Source organism: Solanum pennellii, chromosome 7 (genome assembly GCF_001406875.1).
Source record: "Solanum pennellii chromosome 7, SPENNV200".
Taxonomy (NCBI): Eukaryota; Viridiplantae; Streptophyta; class Magnoliopsida; order Solanales; family Solanaceae; genus Solanum; species Solanum pennellii.
This window is the reverse complement of record NC_028643.1, coordinates 7,934,432-7,957,764: the sequence shown is the minus strand read 5'-3', so window position 1 is coordinate 7,957,764 and position 23,333 is coordinate 7,934,432. Positions and strand designations below refer to the sequence as shown.

At 33.2% G+C, this 23,333-nt stretch overlaps 2 protein-coding genes across 3 annotated transcripts; one reads left to right on the top strand and one right to left on the bottom strand.

The window, feature by feature from the left end:
- Positions 1-7,803: 7,803 nt before the first annotated feature.
- LOC107026571 (alpha-aminoadipic semialdehyde synthase) lies at positions 7,804-21,061 on the bottom strand. 2 transcript variants are annotated; one of them, XM_015227585.2, is made up of 25 exons: positions 20,905-21,061; positions 19,978-20,271; positions 19,802-19,888; positions 19,582-19,711; positions 19,209-19,382; positions 18,979-19,061; positions 18,466-18,582; positions 17,868-17,943; positions 17,209-17,380; positions 16,922-17,018; positions 16,656-16,822; positions 16,184-16,241; positions 14,442-14,582; positions 12,901-13,236; positions 12,154-12,234; positions 11,885-11,950; positions 11,275-11,392; positions 10,557-10,686; positions 10,290-10,369; positions 9,808-9,966; positions 9,064-9,301; positions 8,792-8,900; positions 8,562-8,720; positions 8,401-8,470; positions 7,804-7,997 (listed from the first exon to the last, which is right to left on the bottom strand). In XM_015227585.2, the coding sequence occupies exons 2-25, from the start codon at positions 20,224-20,226 to the stop codon at positions 7,945-7,947; spliced, it is 3,150 nt and encodes a 1,049-aa protein (XP_015083071.1). In that variant the 5' UTR covers positions 20,227-20,271; positions 20,905-21,061; the 3' UTR covers positions 7,804-7,944. The 2 variants fall into 2 exon arrangements, with proteins under 2 accessions (XP_015083071.1, XP_015083072.1); XM_015227586.2 differs by lacking the exons at positions 19,802-19,888; positions 19,978-20,271; positions 20,905-21,061 and having other exon boundaries at positions 19,209-19,396; positions 19,582-19,713.
- A 459-nt stretch (positions 21,062-21,520) lies between these two features.
- Positions 21,521-22,395, top strand: LOC114078070. The gene is made up of 2 exons (XM_027918706.1): positions 21,521-21,753; positions 21,840-22,395. The coding sequence occupies exons 1-2, from the start codon at positions 21,653-21,655 to the stop codon at positions 22,108-22,110; spliced, it is 372 nt and encodes a 123-aa protein (XP_027774507.1). The 5' UTR covers positions 21,521-21,652; the 3' UTR covers positions 22,111-22,395.
- The last annotated feature ends 938 nt before the right edge of the window (positions 22,396-23,333 follow it).

Here is a 23,333-nt window from a genome sequence, read left to right as displayed (position 1 = left end):
CTAATAAACTAAAATACTTAAAGCAATAAAAAGAATCCTCCGTAAAGCTAGGAGGCTCACCAACTGACTATGAGTGCTCACTGGATCAATAAAGTGTTGGATGCTGATCATCATTAGTTGTATCTGCATCATAACACAATGTAGGCCAACTGTCAATACATTGAATGTACGAGTATGCGAGTTGGAATGCTAAACATAACATAAGCTTGAAAAGAGTGTGAAGTCAATGTACGAGTATGCCAGTTGGAATGCTTAACATAACATAAGCTTGAAAAAAGTGTGAAAGAAATACTTACCTTGGCTTGACTTAACTCAACTAATTCCAATATAAAGTAGTGTAAATAAATGTAGTATGAAGAAAAGCTTTAAAACATGGTTTTCAACTCCGTGTATTTAGAAATACAATAATAACTATGTATGTGTGCAAATATACAATATGAACTCTGTTTATATATGAAAATACAAATATCTCTGATGTATATAAAAATATAAAATACTGTAGTAGGAGTTTCTCGAATCGAAAATCATCACTTAAGAGCTATCGTGATGATACAATACTTTGCCTCACGTTGTCAGGGCCGTCATATACCTTGTCATGAGTATAGAACCTTAACTACTAAGTGGAGTCACTAGTGTACGCTAAATAGCACTAAAGGAATCATCTAAAAAATATGATCCTTGTCTACCCATGGTGGCTACATGGTTAATGGCAACTCGGAGTATTCTCAATTCTTCCTCATATCGGTGATCAATACTACTCCCAAAATATACTAGCTCTTTATGTTTAAAGCATAACTTCCTTTTGTGGTTTGAGATAATTGCTCAAAACTTATCTCAAATGCTATCTTTAAAATCTCATTTGCCTCTCTTTCTTAATTTTGAAAACATTAACTCTGTACTGAAAAACTAGCTCAAAGGCTCTTTACTGAAAAAACTATAGCTTAATGTCTCTTTATTGATAACTAGCTCAAAGGATCTTTACTGAAAAACTAGCTCAAAGGATCTTTTGGAAATCAAAGTTTCCTTACTTGTTTAAATGTGAAAACATTTTAAACTCTTTGGGATTACATAGTCCCTATATATTTTTGAAGAAATGAACTTCGACTTTACTGTTTACTGAACTCAAAACTCAAGTATTAAAACAAGTAAATGACTTTTGAAAACTTTATGAATTTCTCTTGACTTGACTCTTAACTTACCTTGAATTGAATTTATGGATTCAAGGATCGTGATTTGTGATATGAAAGATCCCATGATGTTTTGAAATGACTTTAGATAGTTGATCATGAGGAACGATCAAGAAATCAATGCTGGGAACCTATTCAGCGACACGAAGATGAATTAAAATATTAGTTTGTGAAATAAATTTAGAGGCAAAATGGTCCATGATAACTCCGCAACGTGAAACGTTTTTGTCAAATCTGAAAAACAGGTCCGCGTCCCAGATTTGTCTGACTTCTTCCTTCTTCGTCTTCTGACCTCTTATCACCTAAACTCGATTCTTTTTCTCGAATTTCCTTTAGCTTCAGATACCAGTATGTATACACAAGAATCAAACTCAAACAACTCAAGAAACAACATTTTAACCTCAAGTAACTCATCAATCTCAACCTAACTCAAGAATGAAGGCCAATTTCAAGAACAACAATCAAGATTCATCAACTTTCTAGAATGAATTTCGCTGAAATAAACATGATTGGCGCATGGGTGAACGAATCCAACGAAATGAAAGACTCATAGGGATCATCCCTTGATGAAATCCACGAGTCTAGCTTCAAGAACTTGACGATTCTTCTCCTCTTCTTTTCTCTTCTCTCAAAACCTTAACTATTTTTCCAAAAGCATAAACTGAACCCAATCAGTTTAGAGCAACACTTCATTACCGAAAATGAAATTAATCAATTCGATGGTGAAAATACCATAATGCCCCTTTTAAAATTCGGATGAACTTTCTTTATTTGAACAACCCAACATCCAATGGGCGTAACTCATTCACCCGAATTCGGAATCGCACAAACTCGGTGGCATTGGAAAGATTATTCCAAGAATTTCTACGATATCTAGAAACACATCTAACTCATCCTGAGCTAGGATTTATAATTGTTTGAAGTTGATCAAAATCTCAAGCTTAACTTCCAAAAATTACTCTTTCTAATTCTAGATCTTTCTAGTTGTGGGATGTTACATAGACCATGTCTCTTTATGTGCTTATGTTTTGTGTGGTTAGGATATGCGAGCCTTTTTGAAAAATCGTACATTTATGAGTAATTTAAATTTGCTTAGATTATGCTTATTTTCGCACCCATGAAGTGTTCGAAAAAATTTCCTCTAGAGACACATTGTCAACGACTTCTTAGAATCGAATGTGCATGACATGTTTATTTTTACATCCATGAAGTATTCGAAAAAATTCCATCCAGAGGCACACTGCCGATGACTTTTTAAAATGACACTTCAAAAATCACTCAAGAAATATTATCTCAAGGCTTCTTTTTATCGGCTTTCTTTTAAATCTGACCAGGCCATGCTTATTTTGCCACCCATTAAGTGTTCGACAAAATGCCCTCTAGAGGCACATTGTCAAAGACTTCTGAAAATGGCTTCAAAATTCACTCGAAAGGTATGACCTTAAAGCTTTTTTTCTCTGGCTTTCTCTTATAAATAAAATTTTGTCCTCCAATAATGTGATCGAGATTTAGGTGGAAAATTGTTTTAGACCATTTTAGGTTGAATTACTGAATATCTTTGTTCAATAAATACTTTCATAACAATTCGACATCCTAATTCAAATATATAGCTATGGATAAAAATGCAACAAACAACCTTGAATCCTTAAGTTTAGACTATATTACTTTTTAACTAAAACAATAGTTTGTTCGAGAAATTGTGATCATCTAGACATACTTGTGATCCCGTGATGATATTCTAACATGTTTTCCTCGGCATAATTGAGATCTTTACTTAACTATTGCCCTTTTAATTAATTTCTTAGGATTTCATTCCTACTTTTATAGCAAAAGTTAGAGTGTATGTTTGATTATGACCATGTTATTTCTCTTCCACCTATTTTTGATTGCACGTTTGATATGAAGAACACATATCATCATAGCCACAATCAATGTGTTAGTCTTAACGGTGAATAATAAAATATTTTGAGTTGATGATCCATAAGAGATGATTTCTTTACCTATGAGGTATATTGGTTTTTATTATAAAAAATACAATAATAATTTCTATTGTAATAAAATTTTGGACCTCCTTGCAGTGCTTCATGATACACATCACGACTCTTCATACTAATAGAAATTACAAAGTAGAGGTGCCAAGTTAGAAGAAGCACATTGAACAATAACTATAGGAAATTTAGAGTTGCCCTGTGTTGTCTGCAAATTATGCGAGCTGATGAAAAGTTAGTTAAATTCAAACAAAGAAACATGTTGTTTCTTCTACTACCTCTTTTCCACATTTCTATTTGTTCAGAAAAATGCATTGCTAAGAGTTATAGAAGTGGCAACAAGTATACATGGAGAAATTAATAAAAAAATAATTAATGAAACAGGGCTGTCATAAGAGCACTAGTCAAACTACACATTATAGGCAACATCAATGAAATTTCACTGGTGTTAGAAGATCTTTCTTGTGATGTTTTGTTGCATTAGACCTTTAGAATGTATTCTTCTTTTTCCTTTTCTCCCAACCGTCTTGGTTTTGATGGTTTAGTTTATTTATTAAGATAATAATTTTGACTTATTTGTTATTCAGAAAAATGTGTAGTATATCTATTTCTTCTCATTTATTTAGAGTTAGATAGATACACAAGTTACGCAAACGAGTGATTCATAACATTCACAGGATAAACACTTTTTCCTTCTGATAGCAATTTATGTTTTCTTTTACTCCCATTAAAAGTAAATGTTGTATGTGATTCACATTATGTATGTGAATAATGAATTATTTATATGCTTTTGAATGTTCTTTTGGTATAAACGACTGCTCTGTTTCAGTTGAAATTAGTGTAACAATGATATAGTATTTTATGTTCAATTTATCATCTTTTTTTTATAGTTGATTCATGATTACTGAAACTGTTCATCATACTTTTTTGGTACCGAAAGATCGTTTCCTGTTGTAGTTTATTACTAATGCCAAGGTTCTTTGTGAAATTTCATTTGTGAAGCAGACATTATAGAATGTAGAAAGACTTATCATCGAACAAAACCAATAATTTCAATCTCGGCAAGGTTTATCCTACAGAATATCTTGAAGAGATCTGAAAAGATATTCATATTTTTTACTGTTTTTTCATTGTGTGCCTATTTACCCATTAAGTATTTCAATTATTTCTTCTGTCCACATATCAGTGAGCATTAACTATTTATTAATCATGACTATTGATGGGTGCCTCACCTTAAACAATATTTTTATCAAATTTCAGTCTTTTCTTCTTTTAGATATGAACACACTGTTAGGGATTGGTGAAATCTAATTGTAAGCTAATCGTTAAATAAAATTATTATTTTTATTTTTATCTAGTTTTGAGAAAATATAACATATACAACAAAGACACATGAATATTATTTTTATTTTTATCTATTTCAAAATTTCTAATTGTAGTAGCTCTTACTTTTCTCTCTCTAATATGAAGTTGTAGTTGTTAGAGACTCCTACAGTTGTTATGCCACTGAAAGGTGTTTTCCTCTCCATGCTAGTGTTTGTGTTTTATATATATATATATATATATATATATATAAACACACTACATGACCTTAGGCCTGGTGATGTGGCATGCCTTATTGATGAGAAGTCTCTAATCTCTTTTTTCTTCTAATTTTTAGGGCTTTGTCTAGTTTTATAACATAGCGTTTCAGAAAAAAACAGAGATTGCCTCTTGAAAAACAATTTCATGCAAAAATCATAAGGCCTTCGATAGCAATGTCCAATGCACCCAAAACACAGAAGGAATTAGTAGAGTAAAAGAATTCATAATTTCTAATGTGGGTTTGGCTCCAATTTACAATAGAAAGGAAAAGATGATGAATAACTTTAACAAGTTGACACTTATGATGATGGCTACCTTTGCCTAATGGACCCATTAGAATGGATAACTATCGAGCTCTATTGGGATTATCATTAAATAATAAAGGTGCGCTCTCTCTAAAAGCTTAAAATGTGAGATGAGATGGTCAGATCTTCAACATGATATCAGAGCCTGGTCTATTCCCAGGTTTTTATTTACCGTTGTTGGGCCCCCATTAAGAATTGTTCACGCTCCAGTTGGTGTCTAGGCGTACTAGGGAGTGTTAAGAAGTCCCACATTGGTAGAGAGATAGGAAATCGGTCTTCTTATATGAACTTAGACAAATCTCCCCTCATGAGCTAGATTTTGGGATAGAGTTAGGCACATGTGTCATATTCCTTTTGTTTTACTTATTTACTATTTTTTAATATTTCAGTATTTTAGATGAAGAAAGTTCATATGACTTGTAATAACGCATGTTGAAGTTTATATTAGTTTAATTTTTATTATTTATTCAATACCTAATTTATGAGATAAATATTTTTATTAGTGCAAATATATATTTGTATTTCGGTAGGTAATTGTACTTAAATTAAAGTATTTTATATGTCACCAATGTGTTATCAAGTAACGAGATCTTCTAATTTTAAAATATATTATTTTAAAATATTTCGGGTTCTTTTTTTTCTTTTTAAATAAAAAAACTCACAATATATGTAAAAATATGTGAATATATAAAATGTAGTTATTCTCTGCTCATGTTCATATGACATCTAAACATATTAACGTAGAATACACATGCAAAGCACATCTGGTTATATTACAAGAAAAATACAAAACAAATATTATCTATAAGGTAATATTAGTGAGAAAAAACTAATTACATGATTGAACCTCATTAAATTGAAATAAATGTATACATAATTGCATTTAATTAATAAATTTTTCAAAATTCTTCTTTATTGTCTTAAACCTCGTGTCAAGTCAAAACGGATGGAGTATTTTTTTTGCTAAGCTTATTATTCAAATCTCCGCTTAAATAAGCAATACTATTTACTATAATATATATTTTTGAAATTGATAATCATGTGCAACACATGTGTCAACAAACTAGTATAGTAAAGGGAAAAACTTAGAGTTGATTTAATACATAAAAGGGGTGTACAAAATCGAATCGAAAATCGAGTCAAATCGAGAGGAAAAAAAGGACTAGTGGTTGATTTGACTTGGCTTGGTATACCGACTATATTTGAATTGATTTGGTTTTAACTAAAAAAAATAACCCGACATTTTATATATAATTTAATTTTTTATTTTATACATAAAAATATTTACTTTGATATAATTTTTAAATATTTCTTATACTATTTCATAGTTTTTTTCTTTTAATATATTATTTCAAGCTTGAAACTTATAATTCTGAATGGTTCAATAAAAAAAATATAATCCATAGATGTTGGTAATTATAATAAAGATAAAATTAAAATCAAATTAATACTATGCAAAATAAAAATCAATTCAACACTAATAAATAACAATAATATTGAATATTTCTGCTTTGGTTTTACATTGATTTAGACAATTCAAATACATAATCTAATTTTAATTTCCTTTATTATTTACTTATGTAACTAATACTTATTAAACTTATCTTAGCATGATTTATTACTTTTAAATTATGACTTGTAAATTTGAAATATTTATTTTACGTGATTTCATTATTATTATTTTTTTGTTGTTTATTTTAGTGACATTACTCATATCATATTTTGTGTTATATTTCTTAAGATACACCTTAAATAGTTGTATTTTTGTAGGACCAAAGAAATATTTGAAATACAAGTAAATTATATCTTTGTATGAATACTTTATCAATAAACCCGAAAAAATCAGAAAAAAACCCTAGTTTTACTGTTTGGTTTGGTTTATAGATTTAAAAATCCGACAAAAATGGTTTGATTTGATATATGAAAAATCCGAACCAACCGGTCATGTAAACATAAATGGTGATATTTCAAATAGAAAAAGAACACTATTTCACATGTTTTTTTTAACTGTTAACTCTATTTATTTCGAGTCATAATATAACAACTTTCATAAGGTTTCTTAAGAAATAGAAGGGAAATTCAAATATAATTTTCCTTTGGGTTTTCATTATCCAGTTCTTTTCATCTAATTCAATTTATTGTTTGTCGTCAAACTAAAGGAGACGTGATTCTGTATTTCAATCAACTTGTCAAAGCAACAACAAAAACAATAAGATGCATAACACTTTTATATATAGACCTTGCATAAAAGGGAATGAGTCATGATAAAATGTTTAAACATCTATAGGAAAAGGTAAAAAGAGAAAGGAATAATATATTATTCACAAATCAGTCTGTAGTCACTCTAAAATGAGAATATTAGCCTACGATGATGAGAAACCTAATTAAAGAAATATATCATGCGCGAAGCGCGGATACTTTACCTAGTTCTTAGGGAAAATGCACAAGTACCCCCTCAACCTATGTCCGAAATCCCAGAGACACACTTATACTATACTAAGGTCCTATTACCCCCTGAACTTATTTTATAAGTAATTTTCTACCCCTTTTTAGCCTACGTGGCACTAGTTTGAAAAAAAAAGTCAACCATCGTTGGACCCACAAGATAGTGCCACGTAGGTCGAAAAGGGGTAAAAACTAATTAATAAAATAAGTTCAGGGGGGTAATAGGACCTTAATATAGTATAAGTGTGTCTCTGAGATTTCAGGCATAGGTTGAGGGGGTACTTGGGCATTATCCCTAGTTCTTATATAATATACAACTTTATTTTCATTAATTGGAACTCTTTACACCAGTATGATGCCCTTCAGAAAAAATAACTTTTGATATCAAATTGGTAATACTAGAACCAACTTGTACAAATTAAATGTCATTATTGATTATTCAATCTTCTCCAGCAACTCGAAACCATATGCTTCCAAAATATCCAGTGCTGTAAATTTACAAAAAATAAAGTATAATGTCACTCAACAGTTTTTACAATTACAACCAGAGCTGATAAATGATAAAAATAGGCACAACATTTCAACTTAAACACACACAGTTCATTTGTTTGCTTGAAAAAAGGGTAACTCGGTGCACTAAGCTCTCGCTATGCGCGGGATCCGGGGAAGGGTCGGACCATGAGAGTCTTTTGTGTGGAACCTTACCTTGCATTTCTGCAAGAGGCTGTTTCCATAGGTTTTGAACTAGTAACCTCATGGTCAAATGACAACAACTTTACTAGTTACCCAAGGCCCTCCCCTAGTGATACGTGAACGTGAATTATCCATTTCTATGCAAGCAATGCATTATTGGCACATATTTTTTCTTAGAAACCAAGGGTGCTGAACTACCTGGCTCATAGACTTCTGGATCAATAGGCCTTAATACACCATTTGCTTTAATCTTGTTTGCAAGTAATAGCTGAAATTGGCAAAAGCGAGTAAACTATTGATTCATCCATAACACAGAGATACTTGTGTGAAAATTATGCAAATATTAAATAGAAGAATACCAGAGCTCCGGTGGCTGCTGGAATCCCTACTGTAAGAGCCATGGCCATGGTGGTTTTTCCATTCTCCGTCCTTCCCATTGCCAAGAGTGTCGATCTATGAGTTTCAGCATGGTCGTCTGGGTAATCTACTACCACTTCATGGTGTAAAAGCACCATATCCTGAAACAAATGATATTAGTGGTAATCCGGCATGTAATAAGTTTGACACAAAAAGTGATTATGAGAACTACCTGCTCATTTTTGGAGTATGCTAATTTCTCTTCCATGCGCAAACATGTTACTTCAAATGGAGATTTGCAGGATGATGGTATTTCCGTAGGCTCTTGAAATCCCAAAAATCTATTTGGATATTAATTAAACTCCTTATCATTCAACCAAAACATGTTTCTAATGAAAAAGAAAAATACTTCACATTTTATACCAATATATTCCCTTTAAAGAACATACTTGTTCAATGCTTCAAGTAGAACTGAATGACCTTGAATAGTTGTTTTCAACTTACATTATTGTTTTTGCTGTATTGACCGCAGTGTCCTTGTTTTTGCAAAGCCCAAGAGCTAATATCCTATCTATGATGTATTTTTCATCAATTACGGATTCAGGCAAAATCTTTCCATCGAACCCAAGAACTCCAAGCAAAAACGCGCTGTGCGTGGGTCTGATCCCATCCTTAAGAATCAGAGTAGATTCTGTACTGAAGAATCCTATCTTCACAAGTGTCCCCATTATTTGACTAAAACCTGTGGAAAATATCGATTTTTAAGATGTTAACCAAAAATCTGAGTATATGAAAACAATTAAGTCTATTACTCCCACAATCCTAAAGAATTTCACACTTGAGTTGTATTCAAAGTTCAATCTTTTTAAGGACTGAAAATAAATAAATAAAACCATCCCACAAGGTTGTCATTTACAATATATATTCCACATGCTTGACTAAGAAAAAGAAGTAGGTGCTCCCATGTTAGTGGTGTCTTACTGACCTAAATAAATAAAAGCTTTTAGACGATGTAGTGACACAATTGACAAGAATAGTTGACTTGCCAAAACCATAAAACAGATTATTTGGTGTTTCAACTTCTTTTTTACGTTCTATTTTTCTCGTTTTAATGCATTATATGGATATAAGAAATATTTTAAAGCCTTATTTCTATTGCCATTATTCCCCATCTCATTTGAGCCATTGGTCAGAACTCGAGGCTCTTTAACCAAGAGCCTCGTATGAAGCCCAGTAAATGTAACTTGCCTTCATAGCGTAGTGTTCCTCGGAAGATGGTAGATGCTTCTTCTGATATACCATACAAGTCTCCATACACTAAGGAGTTGCGATTTGGTAGACACTCTAATGCAAAGGCTGGAAAATCAGGAAGACGAAGCTTTGCAGCTGACTCATAAAGCTTCTGACCTGCATTTAATATATTGTTAGTAAAGCAAAAGCACATATATGACAACCACCACCAATGCCAATGGCCCGTGAATGGTGGAGATAATTTGGGAGATGCCAGTTGGAATTTTGGAAAGCTAGTATGGATTATCATGGGAGATGAAGCTGTTAATTTTGGCTGCGAGAGACCAAAAACATATAATGAGGGCGTAAACTCTTTAAGATTGTCTAGGGATATACAAAGGCAAGTAGAAGTAGATTCTGAAGTTGTTTTAGACTTTTTAAGTACAATATACTTCTTCATGGGATAGAAATCAAAACAGTTCTTATGCTAAACAACTCACCTTCGACATGGATAATTTCCCCTTGATATCTGTAGGCTGCTGGATTCCACCCAGCTCGTATAGCTCCGGCTGGACTCCAACTAGATATTGTTTCAACATAACAATATTAATAATGAGTAGAATGATTGAGATGTGTAATCAAAAGCAGAAGAAATACCCCACAGCTTTTTGCAAATATGTCGTAACAAGAAGCTAACACAATTGAGCTTCTCAATATTGAAAAGGCAATATGATTGAATCAACATTCAATTGAATTAGTAGGCATACCTGAACTTATAAGCTAATGGATTGTTGGCAGCAGCTGGAGAGGGAAGACCACCACAGTAAGAAACGAAAGACCTGATCTTTCCCTTTGCTGCATGGGCTTCGTTGATCATTTTCATCGCCATCATATGATCTACAATAAAATATGTGCCACTAGTTAGCCTATGATTGGTAAAACCATAATTGTCTCCCCACGAAAGATTTAGACTAATAACACTGTACTATCTGCCCCTTGGTATAGAACATTGGATATTTTTGTTGTAAAAGACTTTCCAAATTTTAGCATACACCTAGTATATGAGGAATTTTTGGTGTTGTAGTTTCTGGAGTTTGATGGGACTTTACGGTATATCTTGGTTAATCTTTCTTTGTTTGGTTTCCGTAAAATCTAACAACCAGAGACAAGTCAAATATTTGATGAAGACTAAAAGATGTGCTCATTATTGACAAACTTAAGGGATCATAGCTATTCATGAGTATTGTATGTCACTACTTTTATTTTCTCGAACTTGGAAATGCAGTACCATCTGTATCCATTAACATAGGTTATGCACAACCACATTCAGAGGAAATATCATACCATGAAGAAGTTTCCAACAAATTCATTGACGGTCTTATTCAAGCTACTTATATGCAGGAGAACATTTAACTGAGGTCAACTTTATCAGACACAAAAAAAAATGGAACTATAGAACATTTGATTTTCTCAGGTGAAGGTTACCTATTCCTGGGTCCAAGCCCATTTCACCAAGAATAGTAATTCCAGCAGATTTTGCATCTTGGTCTAGCTTTAACATAGAATCATCAACATAGCTAGCCGTGACTAGATGTTTCTTCAGCTGCATCAGTAGATTTCAAGTTGCACTTTAGTAGGAGTAAATCAGGAGTTCATGAGTGTCCGAGAGATATTTTAGCTTTAAAATGTTGACATTTTTCCTCAGAAAAAGTTGTAAGGACTGATTTCTTGGCCCATGGTTCGGTACATTTGATTGCATTATGACTCATAAAATTATTCAAGATTCATTTGTTTCAGTAGCATAATCTAGGGCACTTCTTTTTATGAGCTTATAACCCTGAAAGGTCTATTACATCGTTGTTCACCATCCTCAGTCATCGTCAAAGGGACTTTTGCACCCGTAGACTTCTAACGAAAATTCAAGAACTGATTTACATTTTATCTATCTAGAAATCAAACTGTTCAAGAGGTAGTCAACACTTCTAGCTTTACCATTCATCGGGGCCATCTTTTATTATGCATAGATGATAGGAATCTGTAATTACAAGGAGATGATACCCATAAGAAAGAAAGGAAACGATGGGAAAACAAATACCTCAATGCATGCCTTTGCTATAACACCATGGCAGCTAGGAGGCAGTAAGCTGATGACAACATCAACCTGCTCGATGACAAAACTGACAGCATGAGACAGAGTCACTTATTCACAACATACATAAAATCAAAGAGACCTAGCGCTATGTTAAGTATTAGGGAAGGCTTCACAAAACATAACATACCCTTGCACTACCACTTCTTGTCCTAAAGGCCATTTTTTTCAAAAAGAAGAATATTTCACCACAATATGCAATCAAAAGGCAATACCTGTGCGATCCAGCTAGAAAGAGACTCGTGACTCATAATGTCAAGCTGAATTGCTTTTGCATTTGGAATACCTTTAGTAACCTGTACTACTAAAACCCAATTAATAACGGAAAAAAATAAAGCATAGAGGTCTATAAGCGAAAACATAGAGCTCAAACCATAACATGCAAATAGTAGATGAAACTATATTGTCTATAATCAAGATGTGCAGTAAATGGACAATACAATAGATAATTGATAACAATATCAAATACAGATTGTCACTTCATGCTGTAGCATATCCAAATCAAACAAGAAAAGAACAGAAAAACCATAGTCATGGACACAGGGGCAGGAAAAAACATTAACTGCAGAAGCAAAGCTGGTAAACGAAGAATCTGGAGAGGAGAATCAAAGAAGACGAGCATATATAATATGATGTGGAAAAAAGACGAGAACATAAGAAGAAATAAATCTTAACAATCCTTCAAAAATATTATATTAGGGCAATGAAGACACAAACTTATATGAAGATATGTTAAAACATACCATCGAACTTCCAATGTACAAAAATGAAATCACAAAAAATAAATAAATCTTACACAATCTCTAAAATATGATATTAGGACAATGAAGACACAGATTTATATGAATTTTTGTTCGTAAAAAGACACCATCAAACTTTCAATGTACATAAATGAAATCTCGAGTTCCTTTTTAAATAAGAGTGATTAATGAAGTCACATGAAAATTGATATACATGCATACCTCCGCTGCATCCTTCAAGTACAAAGAACCAACAATCACTTGGACACAATTTTGCTCTTCAAAATCAGCAGTTACAGATGATTTAGGAAATTGCCTAGATGTCGTGCTACCAATTGACGCTAAAAGTTCAGCAGCTGGTCTGCAAACCCGACCAGCACCTAAAATTAAGACCTTCTTTGCATCATACTTCTCATCCATGATTGTTTCTTGGAATTCCCCAACCTTCAAAGATATGTTGTTTTCCTTGTCTTGGGATCCCAAAGAGTTGCTTGAATTAGCAAGGGAAGTTAAAGAATCGACTATTTTATCTAAAACAGATTTATCTTCAGCTCCAACCTGTCCCAAATAACGAAAGCAGAAGGGAAGTAAGAATCATCAAGTTTTGCATCATTTAGAGGTAAATATCATGACTGAAGAAACTACAAAAAACAAGCACCTTAACCAAGAACAGCATGAAAATCACAACTTGAAGTTTTATTTTGACACTGAAAAATCGAACTGTAGCTTTAGGATTTATCAACAAGAACCTGAAAGTTTTAAAGTGACACCAGAAAGTAATTGGCGTTTTCGTCTTTGTTTTTGGCTACCTTGACAGTCTATAGAAACCCGTGTAATTCTCAGGAGAAATTCATTGCTTTGTTTCTTTCAGACTATCTCGAAAAAGAGACGAGACATCAGAAGATTGAACTCTCTTATGCCGAAGCTAAGAAGCTCTATTCCGTTAAAAAAATTTCCGGCTATGAAAAGCAAAACACGCCAGTAGGTAACAGAATCATGAAAATTACGAGAAGTTCACACAATTTTTATGATCAAAGATAAGTAGTTATGTAGCTTAATTGTATTCATTTGTGAGAACACTTCTCCAAGAAATAGAACAACTATAGCCTGAAGATAAAAGTACGATAAAAGGCCAGAGCACTAGGAAGTGAAACTGCAGCACTGCTAAATTATGGGAATATGACATGTTCATGAGAGAAGTATAGTAACAACTATTATGTTTTGGGGGTTTTGGAATGCTAACATCTTGAAGACTATGTAATGTCTGTTTCTTGTTCGTGTTTGGTGCATTTGGATAGAGCATGATGCAAGAATATGCATATCCCTCCAGCATATGTAGTGAAACAGAATAGCTGCCACGACTTTTTTAGTGGTGTATGATTGCAGGGTTGTTTTTCAGTAAATAGCTCTATTGGATCTTCAAAGAGACAACAAAAACAACGACAACATACCTAGCGAAATCCCTCAAGTGGTGTGGGAATTAGGGTAGTATGTATGCAGACCTTACCACTACCTCATGAATTTAGAGAGATTTCCGAATCTTCAAAAATGATGAACAAAAATTTTACAAGTTTCGAAAATATAAAACATGGACAAACACTTTCAAGTAAGTTTGTAGATTCCACAAATTTCTCATGTTAGGCAATGAATTTTCATTTTAACTCTCTTTGATCTAAATATTCATCTAATAAAACAACTGCATTTATATGTTTGATAAACATTCCTTCTCTTTCAAGGTAAAACAAGGTTAGAAATAAAGTAACCTCCAATTCTGAGTATGACGAATCACTTGTGATTTGACCAACTTGGCACTTCACCAAGTGGAAGGAACCACCTGCTGCTTCAATAATATCCAACGCCTCGTTTATGAGAAATTTATCAAACAAATGACCACTTAGAGATACCTGACAATTTCAGATCATGGAGTACAAGCATAAGACAATAAGATCATCAAAGAAGTAAGAAAATTATATATTTCATTCTTAACTCAGCAGTGAGTAGAAACAACTAGCTGCACTTACTAATTAAAGAAGTAAATAGGATAAGAATACCCCTATTAAAATTTTCAATTACCTAACTATCACAACAATATAGACAAATCTAGCCTCATCCAATGTGGACAATTAGGTATATGTCACAATCAAGCTCAACATATTCAATCCACTTATCTATTTAATTATACTAATTCTAAAGTGAATCTTTACATGTCCTTTTCGTCATTTGAGCCTCAAGCACTTTGGAAAAATTGCTTCTATATTATACTCCCTCTGTCCAGTATTGTTTGTCAGGATAAGATCATGCACAACCCTTAAGAAAAATTTAATATAAGGTGCAATTTGACTAATATAACCTATTATCAATCATTATTAAAATGGTTGTACTTCTTGAAAAGTGTAAAATCAACTTTTTTCACATTAAAGTAGTCTTGTAACTTTAAAATGACTACTTTTTGAAACCAGTAGTTATGTAATTAGTAAGGGCAAAATTGGAAAAAAGTGACTAATTGTTCCTTGATTGTTTAAATTGACAATTAATTTTGGACAGCCAAACAATAGTTGACAGAGGGAGTACTTACAAAAGTGCTTCTTAAATGATTTGGCCAAACACAGATTGCAACTATCTGAAAGTTCTTCCTCGAAAACTCCATTTTGCCAAAAAAATACTTTTCAAAATAAGCAAATTGTGGAAGTTGGGCCAATAGTCTAACTTACTACATGAAAAACAAGTTTTAGACAGTGGTAGCCTGTTTTGAGATCACACCTTTTTCTTAGCCTTCTTCAACCCCATTTCCGTATCAGATTAATATAACTAATCCAAATTGCATATCCATATGCTCAATTAACAATAATAATAAAATAAAGAACACATCGGAATTTACCAATACAGTGTATTTCCTCCCGTTCCCATTGGAATTTGAAAGAACTATTGAAGGGNTAAAGAAAAATTTAATATAAGGTGCAATTTGACTAATATAACCTATTATCAATCATTAATAAAATGGTTGTACTTTTTGAAAAGTGTAAAATCAACTTTTTTTCACATTAAACTAGTCTTGTAACTTTAAAATGACTACTTTTTGAAACCAGTAGTTATGTAATTAGTAAGGGCAGAATTGGAAAAAAGTGACTAATTATTTCTTGATTGTTGAAATTGACAATTAATTTTGGACAGCCAAACAATAGTTGACAGAGGGAGTACTTACAAAAGCGCTTCTTAAATGATTTGGCCAAACACAGATTGCAACTATCTGAAAGTTCTTCCTCGAAAACTCCATTTTGCCAAAAAAATACTTTTCAAAATAAGCAAATAGTGGAAGTTGGGCCAATAGTCTAACTTACTACATGAAAAACAAGTTTTAGACAGCGGTTGCCTGTTTTGAGATCACACCTTTTTCTTAGCCTTCTTCAACCCCATTTCCATATCAGATTAATATAACTAATCCAAATTGCATATCCATATGCTCAATTAACAATAATAATAAAATAAAGAACACATAGGAATTTACCAATACAGTGTATTTCCTCCCGTTCCCATTGGAATTTGAAAGAACTATTGAAGGGTCACTGCCAGTCAAAGGATAACAGAACATCATTAGTTCATATTAGAAAATACAAGCTAGTACTTCATATCAGCTCCAGAAATATTATTTCAACGGGTATGTTACATGCTTTTCAGAACTTATAGACATCAACGCATATTGAAAAGCACATAAAAAGTTTAATATTATTTCATTTGTGCAACGATAAACAAGTTAAAAATGGATGGTGGTAACATAAGAGACATAGTTATCTATATTTCACTCTAGTTGAGGATTTGACCTATGCACAAGAAAATAACTGGTTGATGAATACAGTATATCAAGACCAGAAAATACCTATTGCTGACAACAGTTCAACACGTGAATTATCCAATGGTTCCTAAAAGGGTGGAGATAAGAAGCACAATAAAAAAGAATAAAGTTAAGATGAACGACTTACTCTAGATCAGATTTCTGCATTCGAGGTATGTATTCATACAACTGAGTAAGACCTCCATAATGGGCTATGCAAGCTCTCTTCAAGTGTGTAGGTAACTCTTCAAGATTTCTAAAGGAAGCTAAGCTTACAGTAAAGTGGGACAGAATATCTCCGAAATGTTGGGATGCCTATTACATCAAAGAATAGCATAGGTACATATATCATAAACTCATAGATATAAAGACAAATCGATAACTATAGTTGGTAGCGCTTGATGTTGAGATTACCTCTTTCGCAAACTCAGTGGGAAGAATATCTACAGCTGAACACATCACACCTTTACCTTCTAGGTCATAATGATACGAATCGTCGAAAGGTTCATACCTAGAATCCATGTTCAACAAATTGTAATGACCTTAGATGCATCATTGTAAATTAAATTGGAAATGAACATAAAATGCTGAGTAAAAGAAATATTTCCAAGTAAAGTGAGAAGCAGTATATAAAGTCTTATTCGAAATGGAAGTAGCATACTGAAAGATACTATAGAATCTTCATAACAAGCTAAAAGTACCTGAAGAAAGGTGAGTCTATTGATGTGGTTTGGTTGATGAACTCGATTGACCCTCCCACGTCACAAGTTATGTCACAGATTCCAACAAGTGGGCATCCACTTTTCATAAGGTCTTGAATCTGTTTAGTAGTCAACAACCTAGGAAACCTTCTCTCCCAGTACATACAATTTACTGGAAGAAGCAGGGAGGATTACCAAACACGCATTTTCAGAAAATTGCTTGAAAACACTATAAAAAGAAAAAAACTTGAAAGATTTCGTGTACTAGGTACAGTAGAATTGGTGTAACAAAGTTAAATTACATAAGATTGTCAAAATCAGAAAAAATGACAAAACTGCTAAATGATTGCTGATGCAATTACTTGCATAAGAATGTCAAAATCGTAAGTTTTATATATGAAAATTTTCTTTTAGTAACACTATTACGGAACTCATAAAAAGATGAAGAAAACACTAGGTTTCCATATTATACAAAGTTCTAGGTGATGAATCTTACAATCAAGCATTGAAAGCTTTGATTCACTAATGAAAACAACTGCATGCTCATGATGTATCTAGTGTAGTCAGAGCAAGCAGGAAATACGTAAAACTAGATACTGAATTAGGTTTTTCTAAAGAATGATTAGAAAATGAACACGATATGCCTGATCATCACTGACCTATGACAGATGCATAAGGAGCTATTTTCTCATGGAAAGCAGGTTTGTATTGCTCTGGATGTGCGTAGTAATCAGCCTGAACGAATGACAAGTCTTCTGTAAGCGTAATGCATAAGATAACATCATGACAGGCAAAGAACTTGGATGCTTTCATTTTCAATGATATTAAATATAAAGGTATCAAAAACAATGTGCACGAACTTAAAACTTAGTTCTCGTCCTTCCCATGTTTAGAACTATAAAGACCATAAAACTACCAAATCTAAAGAAGGAAAGACTCCTTGCTATCTTTATTAAAGTTAGCGAGAACAGACACTTTTTTAAGGTTCCAACAGACAGAGAAATACCCATCACTTAGGCTATTGGAGACATTTAACCAGCTTTTTCCTCAAAAGAATATAATGAAGATAAATTTCATCATTCAAGCAGATTTTAGCCACATATCTGCAACTCTATTTTTCTAAGAATTTCATTACCTCCTATGCGAGAAGGACCTAAAATGTATCCAATGCTTATTTTAATAACACAAGGAAATAAAGTGCACAGAAAAATGAAAATTATAAAGAAGACAATCATACTTAAACACTATAGTATGTACCTTATTGAGAGATTTTGAAGGATTTAAATGTTCCACCATGTCTTGGCAGGTTGCTACACAACCATACACTTGAAAGATTCTCTTTGATGGTTGCTTCGATTGAGTAAGATCCCTGGCCTACACATGGAAACCAGATTTCTGAAACACAAAGCTGTGAATTTTTTTAACTCAAGCATTTGAAGTACATATAGTGAAGATTTGGCATGAGGCATGAAGAATCTTAGAGATCATAGGCGTTTGAGTATCTTGTTGATCAAAAAATTGGTAAGAAGAACAAAATCTCGAATGTCACACTAGATAGAAATTACAAGCTCTAGAACTGCTAGTAAAACAGTTTCTCCAAGTGAACAGAAATTAAGGGTGTCAATGGGCCAGGCCGGGACCCGTCCGGTCCACCAAAAGATCAACTCGGCCGGACTCATGTGAAGTAAAGTGGGAAAATCAAAGAGAAAAAACTCAATCAAGTAAAGCAAATATCGTTACATTGTCTTAAATAAGTATGATCAATCTTACCATCTCATGTAGCTCTGGAAGTTTTCTTGGATCCACAAATGTATGAGGAAGAAGCTTAAAAATTTCTTGTGCACCACGAGACACTACAAAGGATATCAAGATTTACCCAAAATTTTATTGTGAAAGGAGTAGATCAAGGAAATAGGCGAATAGAATATGTCTTGAATAGAAGCTGAACTAAACATGTCAATAAACTGAAGTTAGTGAGCCTTAGTTACTATCAACAGTACCATTTCCAGAACCAGTGAAAACAAATACAAGAGGACAGATTCCCGATGGAAGTCCCATAGTTGCTATCTCTTCACCAACAGAAATCACTGCAGCCTTAGCCGCAGCCAATGAAGAGTACATGTAAGATGAGCCGAGTGAGAGAAAAGGTGTTGAGTAGCCATGATTGAGATACCCTGATATGCACATCCTTAAATTAAGTATTAGTTAAAACACCAAAGGTACTAAAGAAGAAGAAAAGAACATACACGCACACACATTACTGGAGTCCGCAACAAAGATAAACAGCAGGGTCTATGTTAATGCAAAATCCAACAAGAAACTATACATGAAATTCAATAAATCATCTTTTCAAGTTACAAACAAAATGCTTACAGAGTCCCAATCCACGTAGAAAATCAATCATTCCAGCTCTACCAGCAAATTTACCAAATGCAAGTAACCTCTTTCCAGTGTCTTCAACTATAAGCTCATAGTCGAACAGAGATGCCCTTTCAGCTAAGATCTAAATATCCATAGAAAATGTTAATGTTCGAGAAAAAAAATTACCACGCCTGTTCAGTAAATATTGCTGACTCGAATTAGAGCTACATACCTTATCCAACAAAGGCATATTTTCCTTTTGTGCCTTGTGAGTATGGGAGAAGAAGGCATAGGCCCTATCAGGAAGAATCATCTCCAACTGCAATTCAAGTTAAACAATCATCACCTCAAGAAGAAAAACTCAAGAAGTCAACCAAAATTTTCATTTTTTTGAAAACAACTTAGCACCTTGGGTTGTTTGATACCCAAGATGAGACCACATTGCGACAAGTCCTCCGATATCTCACATCCAACATCTTCATAGAGAGCATCATGATGAACGCGCTTTGTAGATGGCTGCACAATGATACGTGACACCCCGGTCTTACCCCTACCACCATGCAGCAGTCTAGCACAGTGTGAAGGAGTCAGCGGAGCCCGTCTTTCCCACTTGTTGGTTGCCTCTGAGAGTATACCAACCACTCCATTTCCAAACATTATCAAAGGCCAAGTAGTTCTTGATCAAATTTTGGCAGAATTATTCTTGGCGACAAAACAAAGACGCAATGAAGATATTAGCAACAACATCAACATATCCAGTGTAGTGTCCTACACCGTCGGGTCTAGAGAGGGTGGATCATACCCAGACCTTACCCCTACCTCAAAGGTAGAGAGATTATTTCTTATAGACCCTCAAAAGAAAAAACAAATCAAAGCAATCTAGGAAAAGAAGTAACGGATATAAAAGCATAACAAAGCATGTTGAACAACAACAAAAAAAATAATAATACGATATAATCAAAGTGCAAGAAACAACAAATAGTAACAAAAATCGAACGACAAGAAACTATAAAATAACTAGACAATGCTCTACTGTTGCTAACATACTACCCCTAATCTATGTCCACCACAAGCTACTATCTAAGGTCATATCCTCACTAAGCTAAAATTGCGCAATAAAGGAATTAGAACAAAATAAATTTTCAAATAATCACAAAACAACAATTCCAACTTAATCTCCTTTAAGCTATTTCATTTCAGTACTCTCGGAACAAAAACCTAACTAGAAATCAAATGAGAATAAATTTTTGACAGGATCACATAGAATTAATTAAAATAACCAATTTCACCATTTTTAATAACAAGAAAAACAGCAAAAAACAAAAAACTTTTTACCTGACTTGTCAAGTAATTGTACTAAATTTTGTGTTTTTGACCTCTCTTTGAACTCTATAATATGGAGTATGAAAATTGTAATGGTGATCAGAACAATAAATCAAGTGTATTTATCATAATGTATTTTATATCCAAAATAAGTAAGTAGTTGATTAAATTGGTTCAACTTTTAATAATTTTAAAGAGTAGAGATGGAGACTAGGAAGTGACGTGTTGTTATTATCGAAAATTAGTTTTTAGTTTTACAGAGGAAAAAATGGATACGTCTTTTAACGAAACCAGCCAAATGTTTACGTGTCATTCACATTCATTTGACCTTTTTCTAATTGTACGTGAACTCAACTCGACTACACCAGAAAAAGATGAATTGTATTAATTTTTTGGCTTTATCTCTCAATCCAATTTCCACGTGAAATAAATTTGAAAGATATATATATATAAATTGTGAAAAAGATCAAAAATAATTCTCAATTTTATTTTATTAGTTGATTATATCTTTAATTTTATATTTATTGTTACTAATTTCATTATATATATTCTCATTTAATGAAAAATCCTAAATTAAATTAAATTATCCAATTTAATTAAAATAACCTGAATTTCTCATTTAATCATAATCCTAACCCGCTATACCAAATGAATTCATACCATTAAAACCCCAAACTCATGGCCAATCCCTCTAATCATAACCCGATTTTTGGCTTCTTGACTTGAAGATCTGTTATCTTCATGATGTGATCTTTTGCACATGATTAACTTCTTGATTATCCCTGGAAAATCCAAATTCTGCTCCAATTATGTTGAGGATCCACATACATTTATTGATCTTTTCGTATCAAATGATGAATCGTAAGTGTCGGTCACTTTATTAAGAAGTTTTTTATTTAGATTGAAAAATTACAGTACCATTGTTCTTCAATTTACTTCTTTTCTAGGACACTGTTGATGAGATCATGTGCATTCTACCCTAAATTCGGGGTTGGAGCTTTAGGCATTTTTCTAGTGCTTTTAAAGATAGGAGAAGTACGAACAACAGGTAGTTCTGGTGACTTGGGCAGTGAATTTTTTCGACTCAAATTCACTGGTGGAGAAATGCTCAGCGATACAGAGCTAATTGGTAAATCCAAATCGGAGCTGGAAGATGAGTACGAAGAAGATGAGCTCGACCCACCAAAATTCTTTCACCTCAACGACGACCATCTATAATTAGATTAGCTACTGCATTATAAGAGGGGATTTGGAAATTATTTAGCCCTAAAAATGTTCTATTGAGAATGGGCAAGGGAAATTTGGTCATGAGATTAAAGGGGTCGGGGCATTGGGTTAAAAATTAGAAATGAACTTTTTCTAATTTTTTAGATAATTCATGTAAATTTGGGGCTTTCCTTCAAATGAGAAGTATATATGGTGAAATTAGTAACGATAGTGGTAAAACTAATTTCATTTCAACGACAAGAGCATAGTCAACTAATTAAACAAAGTTGAGAGGTATTTTTGCTTTTCCCATATAAAATTTCATATCAGTTTTATATTCTAAGAGAATAGTTTGCAATAATATGGTTAAGCTAAATGGCAAGTCAATGAAATATTAATGTTACTTGATAATTTTAAGATTAATTTAATAAATATTGCTATAAATATTTGAATTAAAAGAATAAAAGTATTCAAATTTGAAAATATGTTAGATTTTTTTAATTATTAGATTAAAATTAGAAACCATAGGTAGAAATATCCTAAATGAACGAGAACAATCAAGAGTCTAACACGGTGCAGACGACATCAAAAAGAAGGCAGCACAACGTGAAACTTTTTCTTAGCAGTGAACTGGGACAGTCCAAAAAGGAGTGTCGACTCTTAGGATGCGCATAGGAGCTACTTCCACCACAATCAAACCACACCCCTATCAGAAGGCATGTGGGTTTTTATTTAGTTTTGTCAGTTTCGGTCTCGCATTCGGTAGTTTGGATCTACCGGAAGTAAGTTTTCAATCTGAGTGACAATGTGCCAGGAGCTTGAAAATTATGTCCGTGTAAGTTCTTAACTATGGGTGTGAAGCGCACCACATTCATGGCTAAGAGGTTACAAACCTCCTTTTCATACTCATTTAATTTGTCATTTATCTGGAACCAAGAGTTATCTAGCATAATGAATTTCCTTTTCAACCGATTGAGTCGAACTACAAGCAACCTGATTCTTTGGGTTTAAGGATATGTACGCGAGCTCAATGATTGAGAACTGGGCTGCACTCCAACATTAGCTCTTGAATCTATTCTTGAGCATTTCGGTACCTTCATAATCCGGTATCGAGGAGGCTTTTGATTTTTCTCAAAATCGTGCGTCAAATCAAGCGTATCGAACTACAAGTGGCTTGAATTCTCATATAGCCTGAGATATATACGAAACCCATTTCCCGGGTTCGGCCATTATTC

Coding starts and splice junctions, on each gene's coding strand:
- LOC114078070 (XM_027918706.1), top strand. CDS start 21,653: ATGATTAACTTCTTGATTATCCCTGGAAAATCCAAATTCTGCTCCAAT. Junction 21,754..21,839: donor TTCGTATCAAATGATGAATC/GTAAGTGTCGGT, acceptor CTTCTTTTCTAG/GACACTGTTGATGAGATCAT.
- LOC107026571 (XM_015227585.2), bottom strand. CDS start 20,226: ATGTTTGGAAATGGAGTGGTTGGTATACTCTCAGAGGCAACCAACAAG. Junction 16,823..16,921: donor CCACTGAGTTTGCGAAAGAG/GTAATCTCAACA, acceptor TTGATGTAATAG/GCATCCCAACATTTCGGAGA. Junction 12,235..12,900: donor ACTTGAAGGATGCAGCGGAG/GTATGCATGTAT, acceptor TTAGTAGTACAG/GTTACTAAAGGTATTCCAAA.